General features: G+C 40.7%; 2 protein-coding genes across 3 annotated transcripts in view; one reads left to right on the forward strand and one right to left on the reverse strand.

The window, feature by feature from the left end:
• Window positions 1–22,140, reverse strand: part of TMEM204 (transmembrane protein 204) — a 34,126-nt gene extending 11,986 nt beyond the window's left edge. The window contains exons 1-2 of the mRNA XM_075105859.1: window positions 19,190–22,140; window positions 3,428–3,583 (exon numbers count right to left, since the gene is read on the reverse strand). Of these exons, the coding sequence (XP_074961960.1) occupies window positions 3,428–3,583; window positions 19,190–19,469 (436 nt within the window). The 5' untranslated portion in view covers window positions 19,470–22,140. The remainder of the gene's footprint in view (window positions 1–3,427; window positions 3,584–19,189) is intronic.
• IFT140 (intraflagellar transport 140) overlaps window positions 1–26,610 on the forward strand; it is an 89,078-nt gene that overhangs the window by 47,860 nt on the left and 14,608 nt on the right. The window lies entirely within an intron of this gene.

Consider the following 26,610-nt stretch of genomic DNA (forward strand, 5'->3'; position numbering starts at 1 on the left):
GAAAACCCAAAACCCTCTAGAGGGAAATTTGAGTGTTGACACAAAATTCCACATACAGTGCTGGTTCCATTTTCACCACACGCCTTTCCCAAAGCAAACAGCTCACTTTCCTGTTAACCAGGAGGTGTGAGGTTGCGGAGCTTTGGAGCTGTGTGAATCCCATTGCTGTCCCAGGGGCAATGCTGTTTCCTCTCTTCTTTCCTTCCTCTTTGCTTCCTGGGGCTTTATTTTCTGTCAGAGGTCCATCCTTTTTGAATGACTGTCAAATGCTCGTGCAGGTGGCAGAAGTGAAAAAGCAGTGGAGCCTGGAGTCGTCGGAAGCTCTACTGGGATCAGAGATGGTCGATTTGAACTTGTGATAGGGTTTGGAAGGTAATACATAGTACACTTTGTTTTCTAAAATGAAAAGGACTTTTGTTCAGACCTCAGGAAACTGTAATGAAACCACACTTAATGTTTCAGTGGGTAAGCTCTGACTAAAAATAAGTAAATTGTAGGTTGACTTTGTGACTCTGAGCCATATACTCAAGCATTCCTCCATAATATTAGTTTTCATTCTATCAGTGACCATTGTGGTTCCCTTCAGCACTTGTTGGCATATTCCAGGATGAAAGTTAGAGATCAAACAGAAATTAGAATTGCAGGGGACATGATTCAAGATAAATTTTTCTGAAATTATTGACAGGACAAGCAATTGCAGAACAATTCTCCAGATCATTTGGATTTTGAAAAGGAAAAAAAGGGAGGTGGGTGCTTGTGTTTTCAGTAACGTATTTGAAAGTGTAATATATAGAAATTATGCAGCCAGCACTCAAGAGATATTTAATAAGATCTAAGTGTTTATATTTTTAAATATTGCTTGCTCTTCTCACCCCGATGATCTGTCTGTCCTAAAGTACATTGGCTTTAACCCTTAAAATGAAGTAGGGGAGAGCTTCACAGTGATTCTCTTGGGCTGTTTTACATGGACAAAGTGCCTTTAAATACAAACTTTGTATCCACTGTTCTGATGTTTTTGCCTAATACTGCTGCTTTACTTTGAAAATAGATGAGAGGTTACCATCTGGGAGTAGAGGCTCAGAGGCTGAGGCTTATAGGATAAGGGGTGGCCGCTCCCTTCCCCTTCAATCAAGAAGTCTTGGTCTCTAGATGTAGCAGCAATACTTCATCAGAGCAACAGAAATGCTGGACTTGCTCACAGTTTGCTTATGTGTTTTGTTTGATATTGAAGACATTTCAGCCATAATGTATAAAATGCTGTCACCTGGGCCCAATCCAGGGCATTTGGTGGATGCGGCTGATTTTTGTGGCCAGTTTGAGTGGCTCAACATTACAGAGCACATGTTGGGTTCTGTGAAAGAGGAGACAGCCTCTTTTGTCAGAGCAAGCTGTACACTGAACTGCCTGTCCTGTGAGCACAGATCCTTGATTACCCAGGTAGTCAGCAGTTGATGTAACACTGTCCTGGAAAACTAGGGAGGTCTCCAAGAAGTCTGTTTTATATTGGGATAATGGCAGATATGATGACTCATCTTTTTTCAAAAGTATACATTCCATAAGACTTTAGCTGGTCATTCTGGATATCAGGAAATAATTTGTTTAAATATAAGACTTTCATTAAGATAATGGGATGTAAAATTAATATCATGTTACTGATTGCAAGGCAGAAAACCATCTGACAATGGTGAAGGAGAGCGTGGCATAACTGCAAAGGTGGATGGGGAAGGGGGCAGGGATAGCCACCAAAGTCATTGTATTATTTCTGCAGATGGGAGACCTTTGATTCATATAGCGCAATGTCTTTGTAACTGTCATGAGCTACCAGATCCGTCTCTTCACACCTTTTGAACACAGGCAGGCAGATGAACTCCTCAATTCAACAGCTTCTTCAGCCATTCTCATTAGTGTTTTGTTAATCATTCTGACTCTGGCTTTCCTCCCCTCTCCCCTCCCAGCACTGGGGATTTCAAGGTTCAGCTTGCATAACAGGTAATAGCAGGCATTTCCTTCTCCTGTGTCGGGATATCCTGGCGCCCTTCAGTCTCTCTCTGACTGTGTTTAAAACAGACTCCAGTGCAGGGGAGAAAAAAAAAAAAGCCCAGTCTAAAATTAGCAGCCTTGGTAGAAGAAAGGCACATGGCTGTCCACTGTGCTGTTTGTCAATGAAACAACACATCTAAACAGGGCCAGAATGCATTTCCTCTCTGGGAAAAAACATGTCGAGTTTTGGGGAGGGTGGGAGGGAGTTGAGAGTAAAGCAGGCATCATGCTGATGATTAGGAATAACTATTCAGAAGGTATGCAGAGTTACAATGTTCATGGAGAACGTGAAGAGGCTGTAGGGAAGTCCTGTTATGGCAAGGCTATATATGCGTGTCTTGGTAGCACTGACTGATGCTTGAGGGTCTTGCTGCACCTGGAAGGTGGATCAGATGCTTTGAGAGTTACAGAACCTCTGCAGTCTTTTCTTGTTTGGATTTCCGCTTTGTCTTTCTTAATGGGTGTTTATTGCTGTGAAGCCCATATTTAAATGACCTAGGCTAGATTCTGAGCTTGCAGCAGTATAAACCTGATGTCCCAGTAGGTCTATAACATTCTAAATATGGTGTTACTTTATTATAACCTGTTGCTTACATTAATAATAATGATATATTTTTAATCAGATCTTTTAAGCAGCCTGAATGTTATACTCCATTAATGACAATTTCATGCATGGATATTTTATAGGTTTGGACTCTTGCTGTAATGAACACTGAGTGACTTATTTCATGTAGTAAAGAAAGGTATTATTGCAAAAATGGCAAACGGTTTGTTGCCACTGCTGTCTATACAGAATTGTGATAAAACAGCTTCTTCCTCCCCTCACTCATTTCTGTATATAGTCTGTGTCCATGAGAATTATTGTGGGAATTTTATTTATAGCAGTCAATGTTATGAATTGACTTCAGTTTTCTCTGCTAGATTGCAGATGTATCTGTCGATCAAATCCAGCTGATGGTCATTGAGTAAAATTCATTTAGCTAAAAGCAAATAATCAGATTTCAGCAAGACTTCAGAAATTTGCTTGGCCATTCTGCTCTGCTTTCAAACAGTTCCTTTGGTATATTTTGTCCTGCTAAATTGTGGGATTACATTGCATCCAGTTTATTTCTTTCATGTTTGTCTTCCTGGTTTCATAGGAAATAATAAAGGCTTGTTTTTCTTGGTTGGCAGAAGACTCATTCTGATATATCAAAGATAAAAGCTTCTATTCACGTACTGCAGAATCTCATGGGGAGAGCTTTTAAGAGACAAGGAGCTTACTTTTAGATTTAGGCCTTTTTGTTATTCTTTGTCACTTGAAAGATTTATAAAGTAAGAAACTCTTTTCCACCTGGATTTAATAAAGAATAAGTATTTTTCCATCAGTAAAAAGAAGTGGACTTACTGGCAAGTTGGAAAACGGCAGCTATGGCCTCCTCCCACCACTGGGTATCCTGAGAAATTATAGGTAGCTCCATCAGGCCCAGGACGAAGATGAGCTGGCCAGCAGTCAGAGCAACAGTGGCGATGAGGTTACAAGCACGCATCATGTCAAACTGCACTAAGGAAACATAAGAAGTAAGCATAAAATTAAAATTATATAAAGTTGGAAAAAATCCTGGCTGAGTAGGTATGCAAAATTTGTCAGTCCACAGAAAATGATTCTTAGACACTGTTGCTAATCCCAACAGTCCCTTGCTCTAACTGCATTCCCTGTGGTCTGATTAAGAAAAGATTTTCTTTAGGATGTATATTGAATCTTTCCTTTACTTATAGAGCATCCCATAACTGTTGCTTCAGTGCAAAACAATCTTGTATGAAACAAGCCGCTAACTTCTGAGCATGGTCTGCTGAAGGTCTGACTTTGGCCTTATGAAGATTCTATATGAGGAATGGCGTTTGTTTTGCAGTTGTGTGGCCCTGACTGAAATGGAACCTTAGTTCACAAATAGATTTTCAAGGCCCTAAAATAATAATAATAATCCCAAAACCGAATCTATAACACCCTGAATTTCTTTTTCACCTAGTCCATCTGTATTGTCCTAGAAGATGTCCTCTGGATGTTAATATTAATGTCTTATTGGTTTAAGGGAGCTTTGTATAGAGGGTTCTTGACTTTTCCTTCTTTTAACATTTATTAATCTTTTGGGTGCACTGGAAAGACCTTTGTATTTCTATCTGTGTAATGAGGGAAGCAGTCAGAATGAAGATGGCCGTTCTGAATGAGGTGTTATGGCATTTATATGCATATACGTATGCATGTATAAGTAAAAAGTTACCTTTTTTATATATACTAGTTCATAAATATATATATATTAGTGGGTTTTGTTGTGGGAGTCTGCTATTGACTACCCGGCCAGGACAACGACACCAATGAATTAAAGGATATCTGTAGTTCAGCTGCCCTTGGCCTTACGGGTGATTTTAACTTCCCAGACGTCAACTGGGAATATCATACAGCGGACACAAGCAGGTCCAGGAAATTTCTGAAGCACGTTGAAGATAACTTCTTGGTGAAGGTACTGAGGGAGCCAACTAGGAAAGGTGCCCTCCTAGATTTGTAGTTTGTGAGTAAAGTGGTGATTGGTGGCTGGCTTGGTCACAGTGACCACAAAGTAGTTGAGTTTCAAATCATTGGTGATAGGAAGAAAACTGCCAGCAAAACGTTGACCCTGGATATGGGGAGAGCAGACTTTGGGCTGCTGAAGGAGCTAGTTAGTAGGGTTCCCTGGGAATCTGCCTTTGAAGGTATTGGGGTCCATGAATGCTGGACACTTTTTAAGAGCCATCTCTTAAGAGCAATGCAGGAGCCGGCAATTCCAAAGTGTCAGAAGTCATGCAAGAGGGGCAGAAGGCCGCCTGGCTGAGCAGGGATCTTCTTCTAGAACTTAGGTGGAGAAGGAAAGTGTACAGATATTGGAAGCAAGGACAGATGACGCGGGAGGACTACAGGGATGCTGTTGGCCACTGTAGGGAGAAAATTCACGTGGCCAAAGCTTGATTAGAGTTTAAGCCAGCCAGCACTGCAAAGGACAACAAAAAGGGCTTTTTTAGATATATTAACAGCAAAAGGAGGACCAGAGATAACATTGATGAGGTCAGTCACCTCACAAACAGGGACATAGACAAAGCAGAGACAATTAATGCCTCCTTTGCCTCTGTCTTTAACACCGATGATGGGTGCTGGCACCCCCGGAGACCTGTGTTGGAAGACCGTGACTGGGGGAATGATAAACTCCCAGCCAACGCTGGACTTGTTTGAGACTTGCTGCTCCCGTGGATGCACATAAATTTATGGGGCCCAATGGGATTCATCCCAGCGTACTGAAAGAGCTGGCCGATGTTACGCAGGACTCCTCTCCATTATTTTTCAATGGTCTTGGGTATCTGGAGAAGTCCCAGTTGACTGGAAGCTCTCAAAGGTTGTCCCAGCTTCCAGTCAGGGTAAGAAGGAAGCCCCTGGTAATTACAGGCCTGTGAGTCTCACTTCAGTGCCTGGTAAAATTATGGAGAAGGTTATTCTGGGAGTTACTGAAAAACATTTGAGAGACAATGCAGTCATTGGTCGTAGCCAGCATGGGTTCACGAGGGGAAAGTCCTGCTTAACCAGCTTAATTTCCATTTGTGACAAGGTCAAGCATCTAGTGGACCACGGGAAGCCAGTAGATGTGGTGGTTCTGGATTTTAGCAAAGCTTTTGATACTGTCTCTCACAGTATCCTTCTGGATAAACTGTCCAGCCTGCAGCTTGACAAATCCATAACATGTTGGGTGACCAGTTGGCTGATGGGTCGGGCTCAAAGAGTTATAGTAAATGGGGTTACATCAGGCTGGTGGCCAGTCACTAGTGGGGTTCCCCAGGGCCAGTGCTCTTTAATGTTTTTATAACTGATCTGGATGCAGGGATCGAATGTACATGATGTTTGCGGACTGTACTAAACTAGGGGGAGCTGTGGACTCCCTTGGGGGAAGAGAGGCCTTACAGAGAGATCCGGATAGGCTAGAGGGCTGGGCAGTCACCAAGTGTATGAAATTCAAGAAGAGCAAGTGCCGGGTTCTACACCTGGGACAGGGTAATCCTGGTTATATGTACAAACGGGGGGATGAGAGGCTGGAGAGCAGCCCCATGGAAAGAGATCTGGGGGTTTGGTTGATGGCAAGTTGATACGAGTCAACAGTGTGCCCTGGCAGCCAAGAGGGCCACCCGTGCTCTGGGGTCCATCAAGCACAGCTGCGCTAGCTGGTCGAGGGAGGTGATTGTCCCACTCTGCACTGCACTGGTGCGCCCCCACCTTGAGCACTGTGTGCAGTTTTGGGCCCCTCAATACAAGAAGGACATCAAACTATGAGAGTGTGTCCAGAGGAGGGCAACCAAGATGGTGAAAAGAGGGCAAGGCTTATGAGGAGTGGGTGATGTCACTTGGCTTGTTCAGCCTGGAGAAGAGAAGGCTGAGGGGTGACCTCATCGCAGTCTACTCTGTCCTTGAGGGGGGCAGTGGAGGGGGAGGTGCTGACCTCTCTCTGGTGACCAGTGATAGGACATGAGGAAATGGAATGAAGCTGCGTCAGGGGAAGTTCAGACTGGACATTAGGAAAAGGTTCTTTGCTGAGAGGGTGGTTGGTCACTGGAACGGGCTCCCCAGGGAAGTGGTCACAGCACCAAGCCTGTCAGAGTTCAAGGAGCATCTGGATGGTAGTCATATGGTTTAGTTTCAGGTAGTTTTGTGAGGAGCAGGGAGTTGGACTTGATGATCCTTATGGGTCCCTTCCAACTCAAGATACTCTATGATTCTATGATTTTTAAATTAAAGAACAAATGCAGAAAATACTACAGACATAGATACCTAGAGTCTTGGCTAGAAACCTGATTAAAATGTGTCTCCCAGCTGTCTACTGAATGGAATATATTCATTGCAAAGTTGGGTACTTTTAATCAGGCTTTTTCCTACTTTTCCTGTTAACCCAATGGATGTCCTGTTTTCATCCTTTTCCTTCCTCTCTAGCAAAAGGTGGGAAATGTAAATATCATTGTGCCAGTGCAACATTTCTTGCTAATATGTCGTTGCTATTCTGAAACAGAAGTAGCTTAGTGTTTAAGTTGGCATATGTTAGAAAAAGAAAGATTCCGGACATGAATATTCACCAGATTTTCAAAAATTGCTTAACTGGTTATATGTTTAGTGGATGAACTGACCAACAGAATTTGATACCTGATCTTCCAAGGAGACTGCTAGGAAGTGCAGAAACGAAACTTGATATAAACAGGGAAGAGTAAACCTCATCGTGGTAATCATTGAGTCTGGTCTACTTTTGTGAGTCATAAAAATGAGTTAGCCTTTCTTTTCCCCTCATAGGTCATCTTTAGCTTCCAGTGTTCTAAGTATCAACTCGTGATATAATTAAAATTTAATGAAATATGATGTTGTATCTGAAAGAGTTAACCATAGTCCAGTAAACATTTCCACATTGAATAAAATGTTAAGAAGATAACATACTACGTATTTTTGGTTTTTCCTGGTGAGTTCATCTCTGATGAGAGAGGGAAATTATTTCACTCAGGAAAAATAGTTTGCTCAGATATTTTCTGTTTAACTTTAAAAGTTGTCCTTTCTAGCATTAGGAGCATTTAGATCTCTTGTTATGTTGAATCGTTACAGGTCGAGACATGTTGGCTGACAACAGAATCGGCTTCAGATGCCTGAGCTTTGCAAATATCAGTAAAACTTTGAGCATTTTGAGTGTTCTTCTATTTTTCCTCTTAGATGGACCTCTGTAATACTTTGAGGACCAATGCTTGCTGAAGAGATAGTAATGACTTTCAAAGGATAAATGTACTAAGTAAAGAGCAGGCTTGCAGCCATTATTATTACTTTAATTTGTTGACAGAGCTATCTGTAGTGTCAAATTTAAAAAATAGTTTATTTACAACCATAATGAATTCTGTTGCCTTGTGTGTATATAGTATGCATGAGCTTAAAAAAAAAAGCCTCAGTTAATATACGCTTTCTGAAGTTTATCCCAGAAATACATACTACCCCTTGACATAGAAACAAACACAGGTTTTTGCCTTCCCTGTTATTCATGACTTCTTTTTAACACTTAACTGTATTATAAATTCTTTTGACTTTGCCAGAGATTATTTTATATCTAGTGTACTAAAAATACTAAGTTTATGACTGTGACTCAAATGAATTCCAAAATAATTTGTAATAATTCAGTCTCTAAATAATGGTTCTATGGTTGCTGTCCTCTCTTGCAATTGGAGAGTGCAGTAGCATTGGATGTGTAACGTTGATGATCTTTACTACTGTTTGTAAGAACTGCAGATTTAGGGGTGCTTATTCACCTAATACACACTGTTCAGAGAGATGTAGAAATGCAACTGATATTTTGCATAGCTGCTTCTTTTAACCAAAAGAAGGTCATATGTAGTCCAGGTTGGAACCACAACAGGATGATGACAGGTAGAATAAGGAGGAAGCAGCTGGTATGATTTCATTAAATGTGAAGACAGTTATTTTTATGGAGTAAGGTATTACAAGAATTGAGTACCCTTCCATATTTCATATTAGGATATTGTTGTTTTATTCTAATAGGTTTAACGTATGATCTGTCATCTTTTGGTTTTGTTCTAGAATTGTAATGATTCCTTTTCCTCAGAGGGGAAAAAATCAATAATGTATAACCCTTAAATTCCATTCTTCTTGCAATGGAGCTTGTCAGTTGTATTCCACCTGAAAGTGCCACTCTGCAGATGACTATGCTTTCTTACTTACAGCCACAGTAACTTTGCATGTTGTCGGCTCAGCACGTGGTAATTCTGTTTTGTATATACGCAGCCCTAAGCTGAGCTTCTGCAACATGAAACCAACCACCCCAAAAAGTGGTAGTTGTGGAAAGCAGCTCTGGCCTCCTTTTACTGGGGATAACCAATGGACAATTCTGATCATGAAAGGGAACTGAGTGTGCAATTTCAAAGCATTTTTTCAGAGTCTATACCCAAAGACGGTGAAGATGTAAAAAATTTTGAGGAAGGCCAGGCTACAAAGCTCTCTTCCTGCTTGAATGACTGCTTGATCCAGGAATAAATATTTCTAATCTTTTACAAAAACTCTATAGCAGCCAATTTTATAAGAGCTGTGAAATTTAGTGTTTACCTTTGTGCTCTTCTACCCTGTCTGTTGCTATTTTAAATTACATGTAAACCAGAAACTCCTCAGTAGCCAGCTTCAGTCCACTCTGTGTTTTCTATAGACTTTATAATTAGTAGGAATTTAGGATCATCTGTTTCAACCACTTCAAACATTTCTGCTTCATTTATGGTAGCTATGATGCCATTGTAACTTTCTGTGGCCATTGCAGACTTCTTCAACTTTTGCAGAATGATTTTCTGTTAGCCAGAATTTGTAAAACAAGAGGTTCATAGCGATTATGTCTGCGCAATTACTGGTGGCATTTGTATTAGCCATTAGCTTCTAGAATCTATTGTCTCAGACTGTCATGACATAGGTATTTTGTATTTTGGATGTCCCCCTTTTTTTGTTTGTTTGGAGCTCATTATTGTTAATGTCACCTGTCTCCTGAAGTTTAACTGTGAAATGAGTTTCCTAGAGCTAGAGATAGATGCTTCCAGCAGAACAGAATTGGACACTGCAGACGGTGTTTATTCTGTTGTGCATGTCTGACATAGGTGAAGGAGGGATGGCAATCCGGAATATATCTCTGCTTTATACATAGCCTTCCTTCACCTCCCTTACGATGCAACTTGGCTGTCGAGAACTGGAAAGGGGTAGACACTGAATGGCTCCAAAACTCTGCTCTAAGCAGCTGTTGTTCATCAATTTAAAACGCTAGTCCCTGACTTTTTCCTTCTGGAAGCCCGTCATGATCCCAGTTTACTCTTAGAAGTAGTTAATTCATGGACAGGGTATCCAGCTGGGTCTCTTGAACAGCTGGGGGTACTGACTAATGAATTCTGCTTTGTTTAAAACACAGTGATCAAAGGTCAAAACCCAAACTCCAGGGACAAGACCAATTCAAATTCCTTGTTGTCTTTCTCACTTCCTAGACCAGATGCATCCATCTGAATTAGAAATGTTGATTTGATTTTGTTATTTGCAAGCATCAATTTTGTTATGTTCAATGATAGCCCTAGGACTTTTAGTGCTTTGCAGAAGTAGGTTAGTCATATCGGAGAGTAATTTGCAGTATTTTGGGATAATGAGGAAGGATGATCTCACTGAAACATGAGATTATGCTAATTGCTTAAAATGTGAGGTTTTCTTCCCCTCTTCTGTCTGCATATAGGGAAAAAACAATCATAGGTGGGAATTCAAGCTTTTGACTGATTAAAGCACAGAGTCTATATGAAGGAAACTAAATGGTCCAAGATATTTTAATATTTATCTAAAACTTCCCCTGAGAAATACCACTTTTGGTGATGAAAAATTTCAGTGCAAACTTCTGTAACTTATGAAATTACCAGCCCTGGGAAGAGTCTAGTGACCGTGCATTTACTCACTGCATAAGAACAGTGCCGACTCTGAACATCTACCAAGGCTTCACCATTTCTTGCCTGTCATGTAAGCTGCAGGAGCTGACACTAAGCATGCTGTTACTGTATCCCCGCTGTGGGACACAAATGTGTTATATCTGAAAAACGCTATTTAAACTTTGTAATTAGATGGGCAGGAGTTTGTTATGCTTGGCTGAAGGATAGTACCCCCTTAGGCTGCTGCTTAGTTGATTTATCAGATACAGTCGATCTGTCAGTTTATCCATACTTTAAATCCCCTAAGGAATTTTGCTTCCATGCTTCTATTGATTGTTTTGATGTTAAACAACTACTTTAGTTGTGTTTAACTTCAGTTTTCTTTTAACCAAAAGTTACCCTTTTAGGTATTGTTTTTAAAAATTATTCCAGCCAACTAGAGTTCTGAGTGTAATACCTTTTCCTCATTGACTTGCTTTTTAAACATCACTTAGTTGTTAAACTTTTTTCACTGTCAATATAAAAAGGTAGACTTTATAGGAAGAATTCAATATGTGCTATGTTTGTCATGAAAGGAATTTTAAAAAAACCAAGTATTTTATAATGTTCTTTCTTTTTCATGGTTCTTGGGTTTATTTATTAATTATTATGTTCAGTGAATTGAGTATAGATTCTGAGATGTACCTGATTGTCTTCATAAATGCTTAATGTCCATACATGACTTTATCCTGGAAAGGAGGATAAGTGGTTGTTTCTGAAATAGAGGTTTCTAAGTAATTATGGGTAGAACTGCCAATGCTTCTTATGCTTAAGTTGCTTCACTTATTTTTGTAAGAACCCATTTTCAGTTGCTTGTAACTTTGCTAGACTTCATCTTCCTGGCCTGGGTGTCTGCAGGCTGAGATCATACTCTGCTGTTAAAATGTAATCTAACTAGATCAGCAATTAGATTTGTTCTAATATAATCAAGAGATCCTAACTGAGTACACGGTTTTCTTCTGGAACTTGACATTTTGCTGAGGTGTTATCCTGAGGTAAGAGATGCATCTCCTGCTCTTCTAGTAATTTTCACTCCAGTAAGGAGTTTGATAATCTTAGTATACACTGACTTAACAGAACCATAGCTGACAACTAAATCTTCTGAAAACCCAGCAGTGCTAGGCATCTTCATCACATCATGGCTCTGTTGTCACAGAGCAGTGCATATGCCACAATACTGACAACAGGCTTTGCGTGTGTTCATCCAGCCGCTGTGGTACCAGACACTCAAGAGCAGAAAGCAAAGGGTTTTTTCTGTCTAAGCCCTGAGGCCTCTCTGGGCAGCTTCTCATGTCTACTCCCGTTACTAAGCCATTTGGAAAATAAGTAACAGTTACGCCTGTACATTAACCTAAAGGTTTGAAGCCTGACCATGATGCAGGTTGAGTTGGATTTAGTGAATGGTCTTGTATAGCCGAGTTCTACTTTTTCAGCCTTTTGGAGTAATTTTTTAAAACCATATTATAGGGACTTCAGAAATGCAAAGGCAAGCATCCAAACATTGGGAAAAGCTAGACTAGTGCACTTTTACCTAAATAGGCTTATGCCGTTTTTTTCATGGGAGCTCTGATTCATTCAATATGTGAAATAGTACTTTGCAAAAAAGCTGAAGTGGTGCCATTCAGACCAGCTCTCTATTTGACTTCTGTCTTGCTAACTCTTTCTTATGGTCTTGCTGTTAATGAAGCCGAGTTCCAACCTGGAGAACTGAATTCTGTGTTAATAAATAATTTTAGAAGAATCCCTTCTTTATAACCCTAAAAAATCTACTTTAGCCAAACTTCTGGCAACTAATTGTGTGTTCCTCTTGTTTTGGATGTCAGCGTTGTCAGCAAAGATCAGATGTGCAGAAACAGTCTCCACAGCTGACGTGGAAATCGGCTGGAGTTGTGCTTTGAATATCAAGGGCACTATGAAAATGCAGGGTACAACTATGCTTCATTTTACAACATAGATATAGGAGATTCAGCACTTACTGTTAAAATAGTTGAGATAATAAGGACAATAAATGAAATCACTGAAATTAGTTATTGACAGTCAACATTATGCTACGCCTCCCAAACTTGTGCTCTATTTATGAAGTCTTTGGCCATTTCATTTCTTCTGTTGAATTAAATTTGTGGTATTTCTGTTGTTAATCTCTTGAGCTGCTTTTTTGGAGTATGCATTAGGAAATATATTGAAACACTTTAAAGGTATTTGTGAAACAAACTAAAACAAATGCTGGGAGTATCTAAATACACCTTTGCATGACTGTCTAGCTGAGACTCTGGGAAGAAGTAATTAAAGCACTGCTGCTTTGATACAGATATGTTTTGATGGTCCAAATATACACTAATTTCTTAAAAGTAAAACGGATCCGAATCTAGTTTTTTTTTATTTCATCAGTCTGTACCCTTTCCACATAAGGATGTTGTTTGCATGTCGTAAGGACAGGACTTCATCCTGAAAAGGAAAGTCTCTCCCTCTCTCTTTTCTTTTTAAATCTATATAAGCAGCCATATAGCTTTCAGCTACAAGGAATCATCAATAAGTTCTGTTGCTGGATGGATATCTTAAAAATTAGACAGTCACTTATTTTTGCTTGGTTTCATCTCCTGTGTAGCTTTCTGAAGTATGCAATTTATGCTTTTTCACTTAAAAATAATAATTTTTTTAAAAGGGGTGGAGGGAGGAACCAATCTGTTTTGACTAAATTAAAAGAATGTTCTGATGTGACAAACTGGTGAAATCTTCCATCCCTCTAGGTATTTTGGAACTTTGAGCTCCTCTGAGCATGAAACTTCATATTTGAATATTTAGTTTGAAAGGCATACAGATCTTGTTCGAGGAGAGGAGAGTGTGACTGGTTGGGGTGTTTTTTAACAGCTTCAGTAACTTTTGGAGTGAGGACATAGCTAAATCAACTATTTTCAACATAAACAAGTGCTTATGTTTAAATGATGGGGACCTTTCAAACTCAGCATTGAGAACACTTCTATACAGTGATCAATTTTAACAGACAAGGCTGTTACATAGTTCCTGTTGAGATGTTAGTTGTCTGTGTGTTATGGTTTGCCTGTTTATACATCATCAGTAGGGTATTCTGTGTTGGTGGCTGTAATAAATGCATTTAATCTGGAATTTTCAAAAGCTCCATAGCCATTTTCACTCTTAATGCTTTAACTGAATTCAAAGTCTTGGTGGTGAGAGTAATCAAACATTTTCTCTGATATGTCTGTTCAACGCATGTGAAGGTACTGTATTGAAACATACATTAGGTCCGTTTTCCTATCCCGAATCCCAAAACGTTTTGAACTTTTCCAAAATAAGTACACAGCGTAGTAAAATCCTCATTAAAATGAGCATTCACTCTCATTTGAAGAGCCAGACGTCTTATGATTCACCTCCACTAGCCTCTACTGTTAAATTAGTAATTTCACTTATTTAAGTATTGATCCTATTGCAGATGTTAGGAGGGGAAATCACAAGCCCCGAGCTGCCAGCTGTCTGCACTGCCTCCAGCTCTATGTTACAACCTGAACAGTTCACCAGTCAGCCACATATATGATAAGGTTTGGGGCTTTTTTTAATCTGATGGTAGTTCCTGTCTTCTCCAAATGTAGTGGGCCTCCTTTCTTGATCTGTATATATTGATAAAGTAACATGTGTTTACAACATGCTCAGCTCCTTGGCTCAGCCTGGCTTCCATCCAGCAAAATTTCAGAGAAATCTGTGGACACTGGAAATTTGTGTAAATGCAGTGGATGTGGGCACTCCATGTTGTCTCTGCAAGCAAATGTTAGCTCCTTATTCCCACACCAACCAGCATCCTGCCTTAGCCACTGTATTTCACAGTGTACATGTGTTTGCATAAATTATACATTTAGGCTGGACAGGTGTCTATATTTGGTCCCTATGGCAGTCACATAGTCACCTGTGATATTGTGCCTCTCCCTGGCACTGGTTATACTTCCTTTTAAGAACTACAATTAACAAGAGCTCTCTTGCGCTGGGTGTCTGTGTTTGAAATGCGCTTCCCCCTGTTGGGATTTTTGTTATGTCTTCTGGAGCTCTGAAGAACTGAGCAAGGTTTTTATATCTCTTAAACCCCTCCCTATTCCTGCATTTCCACACTGTTCATAATGTTCTTTAGATAAAAAGGGACAGACTGTGACCTCAGCTAATGAATAAATCAGCTCCATCTGTCCACCCAGAGATAGCCTTGTAACACAGTAGGACTTAAGGGCATATTTGTACTGCACAGCGTGGTTAAAAATACCTAAGCTATTCCAAATTATCTGGTGTGTTCACACAGTGTCATGCAGTATTACTGGTCTGGTGCTGGGCCAGGACGTAGGTAACGGTGACTTTGAGCAGGTCTGGTTTGCTCTGAGAGGGCATCACTGGCAGTGTAGCTCCGTGTTCTTGCTGCTTGAGGTAGCTTGTGTATCCCTGCATGATGTTGCATCACTCAGTATGCTGCGTCTGCTCATGCATTACATGGGCACAAAGCTGAGTATTGAGTACTCAAGACATGCTGTCCTACCCAAGATCTTACTAAGTTATGTTTCTGCTACATGTGGTCTTTTTTTTAAGGGTTAAGAGATGCAGACAAGAGCATAATCTTCCAAAATTCTGCAACAGCTCTGAAACTGCATCTCCATAACCCTTTGTCAAATTTTCATTGTCTCGCAGAGATGACAGGAGAGTGAGGCTACCTGGGTAAGCGTCCTTAAAGTGTTTTGAAGGGGGATGCGCCTTCTGAGTTCTTGATAAAGAAAGCCTTTAGGTTTGTATCATCTAGTGGTTTGTCCATGTTAGGACGCCAAGCAAAGTGTTTCTCATACCTGGGCTCTGATCCTCAGCATAAGCAAAGATTTCAGATCTGATAGCTCCCTTTTAGTGGCAACAAACTCTCTGACCAGTCATCACATGGATGCAGCTTGTGCCAGAAGCACTACTAGCTGGACTCCTGATACCACCGCTTAATCCAACAGAAAAATCCCATCTTCTCCCCACCTCAAACCTTCTACTCCAAACCTGGGTATTTTCTTGCTGTTAGTCATTTGAACTGTCTCACAGAAGTTTTTTAGCATCACAGCTAGTTAAAAGAAGGATGCAGGACTGCACAGCGAGGAAAGAAAGAAGTGGATAAAGACAGATGGAAGGGCCTGAGATGTCCCCTTTCCAGGAGCAGGGAGGCTTGAGCTTGAAGAACAGAGTTGAGGTGCTTTCCCCTAGGACCAAAGTCATCCATAGTTCTTGTGTTGTGCTTTGTTGAAATAGTTGATGTTGAGATGCTTCAATTCCATATAATATTTTTAATATCATTTACTCCTGCCCTTGGATTTCTTTTTTTTCCCATTTCTAGTATTTTCACAGCATCTTTTTGCTGCAGCATCTGTAATCGCCTCTCGTCTTTTATGTTACTTGCTATTTATACCAGCAGTCCTCTACCAACAGTTTAGTATCCTTGATGCAGTGTTTACATCATAGGATCTGAATGCAAAACACCTCAGATTTTTCTCTTTCTCCAGTGGTTTGTGTTACGGTGAAATTATTCACACAGATGTCCTGTGAGTGGGGAATTGGATCAGAGAGGTATTTGGTATGGGATTTGACTTCACGTTTCCAGAGGGGCTTTTGGTAGACATGTTGTATCACATTGACTTTTTCCTGTTGATTCCCTACACGATCTTTTGACAGATCATTAATATGACTTTTACATGAAATATGCAAAACATCAATTATTATTTGTTTCAATTTGCTGTAGTTTATTTTTAGTTTGAGCACATGCAAGTCCTGACAAAATGAGCTACTTCCATGATTTTTCTTGCAAATCATTTTGCTTGAGCTGTCTACATGGTGAGGGGGAAAAAAAACCCACCCTGGCTTTATTGTGTCCTCTGAAAAGGAGCTTTGCCAATTATTTCAATGGGAGAAAGAACAGGCAGTGAAAGTCAGTGAAAAGTAGATTTTAAGAATGTGCTTCTCTCTGCCAAGCGAGCAAGCCTGCTTAGAGCAGTGCATTTAGTTGGCTGTTATTTACATACTACTTGTACATAAGTCATCGGTATATGGAAAAGTAAATTCCCAAAGCTTTTACAGTTTTTCTGTTGAACTGTGAGATAAATAACTTGCCCCCCCAATTTGTATGTGCGTGTATAAATAACATTTTTTATACGAGTGAGATTGTGGCCTTTTTGCAAATGGAAGACCATATTCTCTTTTTATTTTTCTACAAATGACATCTAAAAGACTAAATGTTAATCCTTATCACTGAAGAAGGAATTTCTTTGTTCAGAAAATTATTTTTATATGCATATATATACACATATACATACGCATATGTTTGTGCTTTATCTACAACTGATAGATGAGGGTTGCCATATATATTACATAATGTGTGATTTCTTATTAGAGAAATTCTTTAAAATGACAAAAACATGGATGCGGAATCAGGCTCGTATTGACTATGTACAATCCATGGAAACATATTTGTCTTAAAAATACGTGCAACAGATATGTTTCCTCCTTAGTTTGTCACGGTACGGCTGCAGAGGTGAGATTTTCTTTTAAGTGCTTTATAAAGATTCAGAATTGGCCTTTTGCTTACTGTTTGCTTCCAGATTAAATAGTGAATGGATGTTTTAGTCCTACACAAATTGAGTCACTGGGCTTCAAAGTCCTTTAAATTAGAATTTTTAAGAGTGTTTATTAGTGAATTCTTCTGGGGACTTGATCGTGCTATAATTATTACTTTGAAATTTTAAAATTTCCTATCCCATTTTGCTTTTATTTGATGTAAGAAATTGCTGCCCATACAATTCTGCTATGAAACTGATACATCTATGCCAGTCTTTATAGCACCACCCACCTTCTGATCTGTGCACAGCAAGAAATACAAGTTTGTGTGTTTAAAATGCTACAGGAGCCAAATTCAATATGCAGGAGCTCATCCTAGCTGTTGAATATAGAACATGTACTTTTAAAACTCATGAATGGTATGGATGTTTTTCAAGTTAGAACATGGCTTATAAATATTAATTGGGGCAGTGATTCCAGTGAGGAAGTTGCAGATACACATCAAGAAACTTTTTCAGTGGTCTAATCCTTTTTACAATTATTTGTCATTACAAAAGTTTTTTCAGTTAAAAAAGAACTGAAAGTTAGGTTTAGGGCTTTATAACAGTTTAGGAATTTTATGTTTGTGATCTATGCAGGTTTAATATTAGCAAATGTGCAAAAAATGTTACTGCACAGTTTTGTTGGAAAACATGATATGGAATGGGTCCACGTTAAAGCATTTTTTAAAAAAGAATTTTCTCTCATATTTTTTTTGTTTTCATTTCCACAGGACTTTGGGGAGGAGCAGAGCATTTTGCTCTTTCTCCGCATTTCAAACCATGAAAAAAAGAATCTATCTGAAATCCCTTATATTACTAATGCTACTGTCCTTCAGAGGCACCAGAGCTTTTCACGAGCACTGGTGAAATCTCTGGAAATTATTAGTGTCTGTCAAGGCATGAACTGTATAGACGTTTGTCCTGTTAAATTCAGTTCCTTGAAGGATACAGTTAAAGCATTGATTTGGCTGAACAAGCGACGCCTGAGGCACTGCTGCTTAGAGCCCTTGCCGGTTACCAGCTTGCTCAGATGCCTGCCTGGAAGCCAGCTGCTGGCAGCTGAGGCTTTCAGTGGAACAAATCTCTTGGCACCATCATTAGTTGTGGCCACAGCTATGGTGTCTGAGATGCCCGCAGGTATTCCAAACACAGTTCTGCTCTAGTTTCTTAATGAGAGCAGGGTTGCACTGTTAACATTATGAATGTGATAAGTAAGGTGCACTTTTTTATTATTCAGCTTTATAATTCTCAACATGGGCTTACAGGTTTCATTTAATCAAAAAAATTTACCTAGCTCAGTATAAGCTATGTGCATTCTTCAGATCCCATGAGCCTGTGAATTTGTGAAATGAGAAATACAGCATGCTTAATGATTTTCATGTTCTCCAAGTAGTACGCTAATTGTGTTTTTTCACCAAGAAGAATAATCGCATGCATTAAGGCCTATCTCAATTTTACATGTTTTTACCAAAACAGTTTCTGTCTTTTCTGCTTCTGGCACTTCCAACAAACATAAACAGAAGGGAAAAATAACTTAGCATGGCATCTGAATACTTTCTTGTTGTTGGGGTGTTTTTGTGGTGTTTTTTTTGTTTGTGGTTTTTTTTTTTTTAATTTTATGGTATTCAGAGCAACTGTGGTTAGGGTTTAATATATTGAGCAGGAAGGGATATGCTTATAGCAGGAACCCAAGAGGGAAAAGCAAGCAACAGATGTCTCAAAGCTTTAGACATACACTTCACAAATTATTTTTTCAAAGTACATTGTTCCATACGCTGTATAAACCAGACAGCACAATGTAGATTAATGCTTTTGAGGGGGGAGAAGGAATTTAGTTCATCACTGGTGGACATAATTATTCTTATTTTTCCAAAGTAATTTATTTGGGGATGAATGTTAAGAGATGTTTAGAATTAGATCGTTAACAGTGATTTGAGAATGCTCTGCTAGGCTATAAATCTCCTGGGGACCAGGTGCACTGTATTAATCAAGACATAGCATAAGCAGAGAAGACAAGAGATTGAACTTACATTTGACAGTACTGCGTGACTCCTGGAATCCAGCTGACTCTGAACCCCAGCCCAGGGCTTCACACTCGCGCTCCTCCCCTTGCCCGTGCCTGGCACTCGTGCTTGCACCTCCTCTGCTCTTTTCTGCCAGCCAGCACATCTTCCAGAGCCCCACACTGCGCTTACGCCCATCCTCCAGCGTCTGGTATACCCAGTTGGGAGTAAAGGCAGCTGCGTTGTTAAGTATAAGTGAGACCAGGGCTACCAACACAGCTGTGGCTACCAGTTTCTGGACAGTCATATCTGACTGTCAGCTTGCTGCCAGTCTCTATTTGCAGAAGACACGAGGTCTCAATCAGCTGCAGCACATTGAAATTGGACTTGAAACAGAGGCAGCTTCACTAGGATGTTACAAATGGCTAGAGGACATCACCGTTCATTCTCAAAGTCAACTCCAGAGGTGTTTCTGATCAAGGAAATGAGAATTTTGTGAGGTAGGTAGGAGAATTCCATAAAATAAGAACACAAAGAAGCTTTTTTAGGTCCTTCCCAGCTTTGACTTATCCACCTTCTTGCACTTTGATAAGTAATGCCAGTCCTGTAGTGAACTGAATGATAGGGAGGTCCATTCCTTGTGAGATGAGGCAAATCCAGAAAGAATCCAGTCTTGAGGCAGGAGAGCCTGAGCTGTGGCCGGGGCAGAGGCGGGGATGAAGCCAGCAGCGTGCCAAATGCGCAGGGTATTCCAAGCCAAGCAGCACCGCTCCAAAAGCCCTTTTTTTCAGGTGCAAACTTCAGAATATCGTGCAAACTATGACAAATGTCATTCTCTCAAAGCCAAGCCGAACTGGAGGAGAATGCTGTCATCCCAAAGGAGCTGTGCAAGTTTGGAGTATCTCGAGGAGTTTGTTCTGCTGTGTGAAGATCCGAGCTGCGAGTGCCGGGACGGGAGAACAGCCACTGCTGTGAGGAAAAGGCCCCCCCACCTCTCCACGAAGAGGAAATGGCTGTTTTTGTGGCTGTTTTTGGCGAGCTTCAGGGCGTAGTCGACTGCAACAAACAGAGCCACTGCCACAGCAGTCAAACATTAACAGGATGTGTTTCCTGAAAGGAAAAGATTATGGAGACTTCTAAAGTTGTACCTCCTCCCCTCGGAGAGCCCCCCTCCTCATCTCACTCCTCCTACCCTCCCAGCAGCACAAAGCAAGGCTGCGAGGACCGGGCTGTACATCGCAGGGGAGCCCAGGGAGCAAATCAGAGGTCCTCTTCAAAAGGAAAAAAAGAAATCCCCAACCTCAACCCTCAGAGCATGAGATCTGCAGAAATGGCTTGAGGAGAGGGATTTTGAAATGCTTTTTACTGAAGGCAAAACAGGACTGGGGTTAGTTGTTGAACAGCGTGACAAAAGCGATGTGGTTTGGGGACTGATGTCCCCCTTCCTCTCTGCAACCCTAGAAGGGAGCATGGCAGATAAATAGAAAATATAAAATCTCAAGATTCTGACCCTGCTAAACAAACGAATTTGGGGGTGTCTGAAAAGGCAGTTGCAAGTGTTACAATGTGAATGGAGTTGAAAATCGCTGCACTGCAACTGTGCAGGGCTGGCACAACCCTGAGCCCCGCGACCCAGTTTGCTGTGAATGCTGTGGCTCTGCACTGCCTCTGAGAATGCTGGCCACTTCCCTTCAGTGCCCAGAGGATGGAAAAGCTTCTGCAAGTTGCTTAATATAATGCCTCTGTTCACAATCCAGTACAGAATTGACTACCGTACAGCAAGCTGGGACTGCAGCACTGGTGCTGCAAAAGCTGCAACGAAAGCAGCTCTAACAAACAGCTTAAAAAAGAGTTGTTGAGGGCATTTCAAACTGTCCCTGAACATAGATGTTTCTAGAGGGGTCTTGCAAAGACCAGCTCCCTAAATGGCTGTTTGCTGTTTCTTGTTTCCATCAGCTGCCACAGCAGGACCTGCTGCGGAGCTGGGGACAAGGGCAGGGTTCCCCAGTGGGCATTGCCTCACTGCTGCGGCTGCTGGCTTCCTGCCCCTCCAGGCCTTATTGCCTGTCGTTATGCCCTTCCTTGATCTGAGCCTGTCAAAATTCTTTAGGCTGAAAAAATACTGTACAAGGTGTAGTATTAAATAGTATATTGTGAAATGAAGGTGTGACAGTCTTGTCGACAGCCTGGAGAGGGAGTAGTGAGAAGTTGCGGCAGAGTACCTGTATCACCAGGCGCATCTGCACCGCACCAACCCCACCTGAGATGCTGGCACGAGAGTTCACATTACTGTAATTAATAATATTAGATTAGAAACGGATTTATTTTTATAGCAGTTCTGTCTTACCAGCTAAGTTACTTTGCCCTTAGTCAACAGGTCCGTACTGTAGACAAACTGGTTGGCAATTTTATGAAAGTTAATGTTTTATTTTCTAAGACTTGTTGCTGAGAGGAGTGGAAAATATTTCAATGAAGTTCATATGCCCCTATAATTAGGTTTCAGCTATTGGAATTGAATGTACAAATCTGGCTGTGAATTCACGCCTCTCCTGTGTGCTTGGTTAATTTTTAATCCTTAAATGGATTAAGTTTTAGGTACTTTGAGTATCTTCATGCTCTCACAGCAGTACAGCATCTTTGGTTTCTTTTCTTCCTGTGACTAGTCAGGTTTCTATACGTCCCTGATTTTAGAAGCTCCAATATAAATAACATCCTGGTGCCTGCCATTCTTCAAAGAAATTTCCTAACAACAATGACTGCATTTTCATATTTTTTTATAACCCATGGTTTATTTGTTATTGTTTTAAGCCTGTGATTCAGCAGCAAGGCAGAGGATGTTCATATACAGATAACGCCAGGGAAAAATCTCTTTTACCACATTGCACACCTGCTTCTGCCCCCTCCTGTCTTTTGATTTTTGTGATTTGTTGAAGTCTAAGCATGTATTTTCAGAAGGGCAAAAACTTTGTCTGCATGTTATGTGTAAAAAAAAAAAAAAAAGCAATTGTATTTTACAAAGGCCAAACAAATCAGTCTAATAATTTAAAACTTAGTCACATCTTATTCTCTTTTCACAGCAATTATTTGGTGTGAGAATATTCAACCTTTTTTGAATTCCATCAACATTAAAAATAAATCATGTTCTTCTTAAGTCATACTTGTCTTTGAGCGTCAAAGGGACCAGGTGATCTAAACATCATGGCATTAGTTTCTGGTTGAGGTACATGATACTTCAGAAATTCTTTGTGTTACATATGCAAGTCAATGAGTTTTCATTTAAGGCAGCTTTCCCAGAGGAAAAAACCAAATGTCTTTCTCTCTCCCAGATCATTGCGGCTGCAGATGGGTTGGTGGCTACGTAGTGAGTTGCAGCTGGGAATGGGTGCAGATGAGTCAAGTGGATCAATTCACTGCCACGTGTAACACAGGAGATGGCGCTAGGACTGGTGACAAAGTTGGCCTTGGATCAGATGCTTCACCCCTGTAGCTATGGGGAGGTGGTCATCTCCGAAAAGGCTGCAAAGTTTTAAGTCCATGCAGTCTCTCTGTTGATGGGGATTGCCATGTCACAAATGATTTGGGACTTTTAGTTTTTGTAACGATGGAAATTTTTCTGGGACTGTCGATCATGACTTACAGAGCAGAACGGACAGCAGCACTGAGGTCTTCAGCCCGCCTGGGTAGTACACCAGTATGGAGAGTATCGGAGAAGCAATGCAAGGCAGCAGGAATTGCTGTTGGCTGCAGTAATTCAGCAAGCACATGATGACTTTTTTTCCCCATGGCAAAACTTCTGGTGGATGTTCTTATTGGAAGTAGCTGTTTGCTAACGGCTTGTTCCATGCTAGCGAGTGGTTCTGCTCAGTGGTAGGTTAAATTACTCCATATAATTTGCATAGCAGCTTATAAAGCGTTATGGGTCTTTCTGGGTGATAAATCATTTATGTAAATGTAATTTTACTTTCAGAATCTTAATAATTTGAATTATATCAGATAACTAGTTGCTTCCATACTGAATTTATGCATTTACTACCTAATAGATTCTGTTTATAGGTGTTTATGCAGGGAACAGTCTTTTTTCTGTTGTCTTTTAATAGGCAAATGGCATTCTATTCAATGAATAACAATACCTAAAGATGTAAAGTTGGGGAATTCCCCCAATGAGTAGATTTCACCAAGTCAAAATTAAATGAGTTTTGCAAATGTCCAGTAAATTTTCCTAGCCTGCTCCTACCAAAATGGCTCCAGTATTCATTTTTTGTTACCTTTTAAATCAAACGGTACATTTGACACTGACTGTGGGCATGTTCAGTCAGTGACGTTCTCTGTCTTCACTGAGAGATCTTGTGCTTCCAGTACAAAACAGTCCACGAATCCTTCTGATCCTTTAAAAAATAAAAAGAAAAATCACTTCAATTAATGCTTCTCTACTGATAAATGTGCCAAATACATTCAATTGCAGTATTTACTGCATTCCTTAGGACATGAGGGTTCTGTTTGATACAATTCACACTGAACAGTAGCTTGGTGTTGATTTTATTAGGATAAGTTTGGAATAGACAAAGCTAAGTATTTAATATATTATAGATTCTATTCTGTAAGGCTTTTGTTGATTTATCAAATATCCTGTTTCTGCCAGGCAAGGGTTTTTAGGAATAATCTAGACAGCTTTCAATATTTTGATCATACCTGAAAAACACCTGACACATTTCTCAGAGAGGTGTTCATTTAGTATGAGTAACACTATTGAGAATCTCATTAACTGTTGCAACTTTTCATATATTATTTAGTTCCTTCTTACCTTCTAGTCCCACTGAACAGGCATAACCAGAACCTGATAAATGCATTTTAAAAGCATCTAACATAATTTAGCAACATCAGATGGAACCCAATTTTTTCAAGCCCTGAGTTTTTTCTGGGTTACAAGAAAATAGACAGTAAGCCACCTATTTTCACATTTTAACTGCCTATTTATTTTGCAGTAGCTTGGAGAGAAGATCAGTGTCCAGTTTCATAGATGCATTTAAAATTTCACGTAGTACTTCTAAATGCCTGCTAACCTTAGGAATCATGTAGTTTGTCTCATTTGACCATGTCCAAGCCCTATGTAGCCATTATGGTCCACAGCATGATGCTTTTATCCTATGACTTGTCTATCAAATCATGTGTATGTAAAGGTGATCATAAATTAATTAACTGGTCAGTATCACCCACTGTTGTAGATGTCAGCCACATGACATTAATGCATTTTTCAGGGGCTGGAACGTCCAACTTTTAAGTTACTGAAATCCAGGCAAGGGATTAATGTTTGAAAAATAGTAATAGATATTGTTAATTTTCCTTAGGAAGCAGCACCTGCTTTGTCCTGTTGCTTTCCTTTGCATAGAACCCCTCCCAGGCAGCATGTACACAGCAGGTGGAGGCTGGGAAGGGCGGTGCCCAGTGCCCTGCAGCCTGTGTCCAGGCCAGCCCAGACCCCATTTACATTGGGGTAAGTCTGTTGGATCAGCAAAAGCTCTCCTGCTTGCTGGCTTTATTTCCATTTTTGATAGCCCAGGCCGTCCCCGAGGCACAAGGGGACACCCACGCACTCCAGGTAGATGTATGCTTTAGGGACCTAATAATATACTGTAATATGTTATATATAATATAGTGCTATAGGAATGTAATAATATATTAATACATATTATATATACTCTAGTGCTAAAAGTATATAATAATATATTATTATATATAATCTACAATGTGGTGTTATAGATATATCTGATATTAGTGTTATAGATATATCAGTATGCTCTGCAGGAAGACCTGGATAGGCTGGAATAGCGGGCTAACAAGAACCTTATGAAGTTCAACAAGGAGAAGTGTAAGGTCATGCACCTGGGAAAACATAATCCAGGAGTGCAGCACAGACTGGGATCCACCTGGCTGGAGGGCAGCTCTGTGGAAAGGGACCTGGGGGTCCTGGTGGACAGGAAGCTCAACATGAGCCAACAGGGTGCTGCTGCGGCCAAGAAGGCCAACAGGATGCTGGGTTGCATCAAAAAGGGCATCGCCAGCAGAGATAAAGAAGTCATTATCCCGCTCTACTCAGCGCTGGTCAGGCCACACCTGGAGTGCTGTGTACAGTTCTGGTCCCCGCTATACGAAAAGGATGTGGACAGGCTGGAAGGGGTCCAGAGAAGGGCCACCAAGATGATCAGAGGACTGGGAAGCTGCCATACGGAGGGTAGGCTGGGAGAGCTGGGTTTGTTCAGCCTTGAGAAAAGGAGGCTCAGAGGGGATCTCATCACCATGTACCAGCACTTAAGGGGTAGCTACAAAGAAGATGGAGACTCCCTTTTTACACAGAGTCCCATGGAGAGGACAAGGGGGAATGGACACAAGTTGCTCTTGGGGAGATTCCAATTGGACACAAGAGGAAAATTTTTCACAGTGAGGACAGTCACCATTGGAATAATCTCCCCAGGGAAGTGGTTGGCTCGGCCACATTGGACACCTTCAAGAGTTGTCTGGACAGGGTGCTGGGCCGTCTTGTCTAGACTGGGCTCCTCCTAGAAAGGTTGGACTAGATGATCCCTGAGGTCCCTTCCAACCTGTGATTTTATGATTTCTCTTCATATTATACAGTAGTCTTTTAAAGCATAATGCTTAGGGTCCTGTTCAATGAAGTGGGGCCCAAATTGGAGAGAGAGCTGTTTTATTTTCTCCCAATCAAGATATCTAGAGGCAAGAGATGGAACATATGTTCATTTTCCAAATATGCCCCATTACATGGAGGGAGAGAGAGAGTTTGTAGTGAGATGCCTCAGACACATAAATCTCCAGCACTTCTAAATAATACTAAATTTACTGGATTTTTAGTTTAAACTTCCATGCAAAATGGGCAATGAAAAATACATAGCAACAGGAGGGTTTGTAAAATCAGACTGTTAGATGCTATAAACATACTTTCATAGAAAAACAGATGCAAAAGATCAGATCTAAAGGAAGAGAAACTTTTTCATCAGATACGTGGTAAAACTTGTGTCCAGTCAAAAGAGGTGTAAAAGTTTGCTTTCCAAATCCATAGTGCTATTGATGTGGCCTTAAGCCTGGGAGTTTGGGGTGCGGCAGCAGCTCATTTATTCATGTGCTTCACAGGGAGGCGTCACTCCCCCAGGATGCTTGGGGGGCACATTCCCATTGCTCTGCTCATGCTGTTGTGTCTGGTCTCCATTAAGTTTCCAGCTTCAGCTGATGAAGTACAGATGCGAGCAGTTTTCCAAGGGGGAGAAGAGGAGGAGGAGGAGGGGAAGAACAGGAAATTCCCAGAGCATGAGCTGGGGGCATGGTAAATCATTACTTGGCATTTTATATGCAACAGCAGGGCCAGGCCTGGAGGGAAGAGTCGCTGCTTTTTAGGGATGCAAGGACAGATTCGTCTTTCTCGCTACACTAACAACTGT

The sequence above is a fragment of the Phalacrocorax aristotelis genome, chromosome 10 (assembly GCF_949628215.1).
Source record: "Phalacrocorax aristotelis chromosome 10, bGulAri2.1, whole genome shotgun sequence".
Lineage (NCBI taxonomy): Eukaryota > Metazoa > Chordata > Aves > Suliformes > Phalacrocoracidae > Phalacrocorax > Phalacrocorax aristotelis.